General features: G+C 38.7%; 1 protein-coding gene across 2 annotated transcripts; it reads right to left on the bottom strand.

Annotated features, from left to right (window-relative positions):
* Positions 1–5,939, bottom strand: CCDC126 (coiled-coil domain containing 126). 2 transcript variants are annotated; one of them, XM_081834004.1, is made up of 4 exons: positions 5,667–5,939; positions 4,342–4,415; positions 3,010–3,399; positions 1–1,576 (listed from the first exon to the last, which is right to left on the bottom strand). In XM_081834004.1, exons 3-4 carry the CDS (start codon positions 3,245–3,247, stop codon positions 1,398–1,400), a joined length of 417 nt encoding a protein of 138 aa, XP_081690130.1. In that variant the 5' UTR covers positions 3,248–3,399; positions 4,342–4,415; positions 5,667–5,939; the 3' UTR covers positions 1–1,397. The 2 variants fall into 2 exon arrangements, with proteins under 2 accessions (XP_081690130.1, XP_081690131.1); XM_081834005.1 differs by lacking the exon at positions 4,342–4,415 and having other exon boundaries at positions 5,667–5,937.
* Positions 5,940–6,000: the final 61 nt, after the last annotated feature.

Genomic DNA, 6,000 nt, shown 5'->3' with positions numbered 1-6,000 from the left:
TTTGACCATATATTTCACTTTATTTATTTTATTCTATCCAGATGCTATAATCATCTGCAGAGATAATAATTCAGGACGGTATATAATCTAGCACCGCAAATCTTGTTCTCCCTTTAAATAAAAGTTCTTTAAAAAAAACAAAAAAACCCTACACAGCATATTTTAAGCATAAAATACCAAAACAAACCCTTTAGAGATCATTCCGTATAGATGCAAAAACTCAAGACTGGCACTTCATTTTTATAATTTAGGATACAAAAAGCACACTGTGTAACATAGTGTACTCTTGCTGCAAATTCTCTGCTATAAGGCTAACATGGATATAAGGCAATGTTCACCTTTGCTCCCACTCAATTTAAAGTCCACCATGGAAGAGCTTGGGTTCAAATCCACCAGAATTTACTACTGTTTCACAACCAACACTCATTCAAAAGGCCATTGCAAAGCAGCAGTGCCTGAGAGACTGTACCCCTCTAGCTCATCTTTTCAGTAAGTATCAAGGTGTCTTGCTTCCCTTCATCTAAATTCAGCTTGTCACTCTTGGTTTTCTTTAAAAAGAGTAACTTAAGAGCTAGTGTTACATTCATCATAGGCTGTAGGATACTCAAATATTCACCAAAAAAACAATGGACGAAAAGCTAGCAGTGTTCAATACCTGGTAAGTGTGGCTTCTATCACTTAAGGTTTTTATCTTCAGTTGCTAAATTTATACATTTATTTATTGTTAACAGCTATGTACCATCACAGATTATCTTTGATCATCTAAGCATCCTAATTCTGTAGCAAGTGTGTGTGCACTTGGGCAGGTCGCCCTTTTAAGCTTTTACAAACAATAGTATTTTTAATACATTCTCTCTAGCTATTTCACAGATAGTGCAAATAAAAGACATTCTTTGGATCACCATTTTAGGATGTTATCCACAACATGATATCAATTGTAGAAATCAATCAGCCAAAGGTGATGTTAAAATATACTTTACACATACATAAATTTCCAGCACTCATATTAAAGGCTCATATTATCCTTCATTGCTATGCATTAGTAAACCAGATCACAAGATTAAGCTAAAATTTCCAAAGATATGTTAGATTTATATTTAAATAGATATTTAGATATTAAATCTACCTCTTTTTCATGATCATAATCTCCATGATTATCATAGAACCTCACATATGGATGTACACATTATCTACTTGTCTTACTACACTAGCTATGTTTCCAGCATCTCTTTTAAATAAGATGTTGTACAGTGTTGTTTTATGAAAGAACTATCTTTAAAAGGTTTTAGAACTTGATATAAAAGAAGTTAGAACTGTATTCAGCGATTCCTGTTGCAACAGGATGCAGACCTCCATGCCAACCATTGGTTTGGGTTTTTTTTCCTATTGTAACAGAACTAGACACCAGTCAGAATCACTTTGTTTACCCGTTTGCTTGTAGTTGCTGGCATCAAGTTCCCATTTGTAGTATTTGTTGCTGAGCCATTTACAACCATGTAATCAACCTTGTTTTCCAGTTTGACCAAGCGTTGCAAGATGTCATCTAGAAGAACTGCGATCGTTCGTTTTAGATCAGCTAGAGAAAAAACAGAAACACAGAAAGGAATCCTGTCTATTTTGCACTCCACAGTGGAACTATTGATAGTAAAAGAAGCATAGGTGCTCATAGTAAAGGTAAAGGACCCCTGGACAGTCAAATCCAATGAAGGGCAACTATGGGGTTGCAGTGCTCATCTCGCTTTCAGGCCGAGGGAACCGGCGTTTGTCCACAGACAGCTTTCTGGGTGATGTGGCCAGCATGACTAAACCGCTTCTGGTGAAACAGGACACCATGACAGAAACCACAGCGTACAGAAACGCTGTTTACCTTTCCACCGCAGCGGTACCTATTTATCTACTTGCACAGACTGCTTTCGAACTGCTAGGTTGGCAGGAGCTGGGACAGAGCAACGGGAGCTCACTCCATCACGGGGATTCGAACCGCCGACCTTCTGATCGGCAAGCCCAAGAGGCTCAGTGATTTACTGTGCCAAAATAGCTGAAGAACAGGAATTAGAAAGGGAGATGCAAGTCCCCCCACAACCAAATTTTTGTTTTATTGGTCCTAGACCCACCCCTTTCCAATTAGTGCATTTAGGCATTGAATAATATATCTGGTTATATTGATTATTTATTTATTTATTTCATCTAGGTTTTTTCTTCAGAAACAGTCACACAGAGAAAGGATTTCTTATTCTTTCTCATTTCATTGAGTCCATCTGGCACAGAACTAGCCATCTCTCTTTGTTTTTTTCTTCTTGTTTTTTATCCACACCACTGGTAGTGAGTTCTAGGAAACATTGTGCATAGCATATAAAAAGAATGACTGTGTTTTAACATATGCATTGATTTCTACCAGCTGCTCTCTAATTCTGATACAGTGGTACCTTTGTCCCGAACAGCTTGGCTCCCAAACAAATTGGCTCCTGAATGCCATGAACCCAGATGTAAGTGTTCCAGTTTGCAAATGTTTTTTGGAAGCTGAACATCCGACGTGGCTTCCACAGCTTCCACTTGAGCGCAGGAAGAACAGATTAAGTTCGAGAACCAAGGTACCACTGTATTCTACAGTGTACAGTTTTCAAAATTATATACCTAGCCAATTCTAGTTTTTTTCCAATTTGATACCTTTACTACTTCTGTTAAACCTTTCCAGGTGTGGCATTTTCCAGGACTCCAAAATATGGATATATAATTCATATACGAATGAATATTATGTGTATCCTAATACCCTCAATAAACCAATGACTTTTCTCGAGGATATAAAACACTGCGCATTTCTTAACCTCAGCTGAATGTGGGATTTCATAGCCATGATCGTTTCCATAACAGTTTCCCTGTTAATTATTAGACAATAGTTCTACAAAATAAATAAGAACTTTTGAAAGTATGCTTGGTATTGCATTTCATAATTCTAAAATTAGGAGTTAAATAGAGTCATGACCTCAAAGAAAGTTTATTATGTCTTACCGTATCCTGCCATTGAGACTCCATTACCACCATTCATGATATTCTTGTTTTCTTCTGCCAGTGCTCTAACATATCTTTTACTTAAGTCAAGTATTTGTTCACGCAATTCAGCACTGCTCTGCTGCCTTGGATGCTGAAAGGTGTAGCGCAGTAACATTATGCCCCAGATAAAACCAAACACCAGCAGAAGTAAGCTCAATTTCTGGGACACGTTTTTTCTCGAAAATGCAAAAAACATTTCTGAGCAGGCCAAAATGTCAACATAAGGAACCAAGGCTCAAGTCACAGTATTTTCATGGTAGTAAAAAAAATAAAAATAAAAATTCACAACAGAGTTACCCTTCCGGAGAGATCATTGTGTAAACTTTCCCCAACGGACATGGTTGATTCCTGAAACATTATGTTAAAAAATATTATCAGTCTTAAGTCTTTGTAAGATGAGCTTTATTATGACCAACTTCCAAATTTAACTTCACCGTTCATCAGAGACACGTAAATTAAACAAAGCCTATGATTTGCCACTGGGCAGTCCTTAAAGCATGAGTTGCAAGTCCATGATGCAACCTGGAGTTCAACCATGAACTTGTCTGGTATCTTCACTTCTTTAGCTCTCCATCTATAATATGGGAATAACAATGGCCTACTTTACACAGTTCTTGTAAGACCAAGACAGAGTATATGAAGCACTAGGAGCACATCAGAAAACAGTGAGAGAGAGCAATCCTGTACATGTCTACTCAGAAGTAAGTGTCACTATACACACCGTGGGAAAGCTGTAGGCTTCCAGATGTTGCTGGACTAAAGCTTCCATCATTCTTGACTATTGGTCATGTGTGCTGGGGCCAATGTTAGTCCAGTTCCATCTGAAGGGCCACAAGTTCCCCACCACTACTATGTGTACCTCCATGAGAGCACATCCCATAGAAAACAATGGGACTTACTTTTCTATGTAGGCATGCACAGAATTGCACTGTCATTCCTAGGTAACTTTTAAGCTGCAGTCCTAAACACATTAGAATCTGCAAAGCAAGAACGTTGGACAAAGTGAGACATCGTCTAAATGTATAGGATTGTGTTTTAAGTCTTATCATGGTTCTTATAAACTAAACATGTTATAATTAATAATATGCCTTATCAGATTAATCCATTATTTAATTAAAACTAACAAATTAAAATGGCATATTATCAAAATCACAAAACAGGTGCATTTTGGAGATAAATATAATTTACAGTTTATTTGCTTTAATAAAACTATCATTTGAACTGGAGTAGACCAGAACTGATCAATAGACTGCAAGTCAAAAATGCTAAAGGCAGTATAAGTTAACTTACATTAGCTAGTCTGATGCTTTCTTTAGTTATCAGAGCAAATAGCTCAACTGGCAGCCATTTAGATGATGGGGAATCTTTCAAGAGAAGAAAAGGTGAGAGTTTATTTAGGTTGTTACCACTAGGAATTTAGATATAATTGAGAAAATATTATGCAAGATAAAATAATAAAATTTCATAGTTAATCCCTAAAACCACAAAATACTTAAAGTTCAAATTTGAAATTATTAATCATTTACAATACAGTATAATAAATGACTAACCCACTCACCCCAATTAGTATTTGGGCTGTTGGTCACATCTATGCATGTGAAAAATGAATCCTAGCTTAATCCACATTCTGCTTAAACCTCAATTTCTAATAATAAACAATTATTTTGTAATACCTCTTATATTTTTTGTGTGCTTTGTTTAGCGGGCTTTATTATTTTTTTAATGGGCCTGGCTCTGTAGGAGACGTAAGGTTCAAAGTTACACAAAGCTCTTCATCAGGCAAATTTACCATTTTTGTTACAAAGTAAACATTGCATTGAAAAGGAGGAAAGCAATTCCAAACCATTATGATTTATGAACTGGGGAGAGAATGATTACTTAGATACTCGCTATCCATCCATAGACAACAAAGCTGAGCTTCCTGATCTATACCAAATGAATACAGTACATAGATAAAATGTAAGGCAGATGGGCTACATCAACCACTTCCTAGGTCATACTGGAAGACTCTCTCAAAAACAGTGTTTCATTCACGTAGCAACATTTATGCAGCACTATTGTACTCCAAACTCCGGAGTTGCAATAAATCTGAATAAAGAGTTCCATGTAACACAGAAGCTTGTGTAGTTTTACACCAGGCAGTGTACACCTATCTTGTACTGGAAAGAGTGCGATCCCATATACAGTATATCTACTTAGTAGAAGGCACATCGGAACTCAATTGGGCTTACTTCCAAGTAAATATCTATAAAGGATTGCGCTATTAGTCTCGGGCATTGACTTGGCCAAGTCTTTGAGTGTAACAGATTAAAATAATCATGAAAGGGATAGCCAAACGAAGCATAACGATCCAGTTAAGTGTAAGTCTACCATCGGCAGGAAGTCGGTCTAAAAAAGAACCTTGCTCGGTTTTGCAGCCTACAAACAGTAAGCTGAAAAAAAGAGAGAAATGGCGGGGAGGGGATTTCTGAAGGCACAGGAGAATTTAGGGATTCGGGACAGGAGAGCCGGAACACAACAGCCTCTCTTTAAAGAGGGGAAGTTGCCATTGCGAAAGAAGCATGAGGTTTTGCCTGGAACGCGTCACCTCAAAGGAAACAAACATCGGATCTTACCTTGCAAGCACAGCTGGCTGAAAACGCAGGGCTGCCCAAGGGCCATGGGCAAATGTCCATCAGCATTTTATGCTCTCCAGCCCACCTAAGCCATATAGGCAAGCGCGTCCGCCCTTCCGGCCCGCGATCTCCTTCTCACCCAGATCACGCTCTCCGATCCTCAACGGGGGTTACCATGCAACCCCGCACGCTCCGCCGGAGCTCTCCGCGCGCACGGCAAACGCCCCGGTTAAGCTCCGCCCGCCGGACGCCAGCCTCCGCTTACTGCGTTGTACATAGGAAGACCAGCGCGGTCCAGGCGCATGCGGACTTCACTTCCGGCTACTTCGGGGAA

The sequence above is a fragment of the Podarcis erhardii genome, assembly GCF_964252035.2.
Source record: "Podarcis erhardii genome assembly, chromosome: 12".
NCBI classification, from domain to species: Eukaryota; Metazoa; Chordata; class Lepidosauria; order Squamata; family Lacertidae; genus Podarcis; species Podarcis erhardii.
This window is presented reverse-complemented; position numbering and strand designations above follow the sequence as displayed.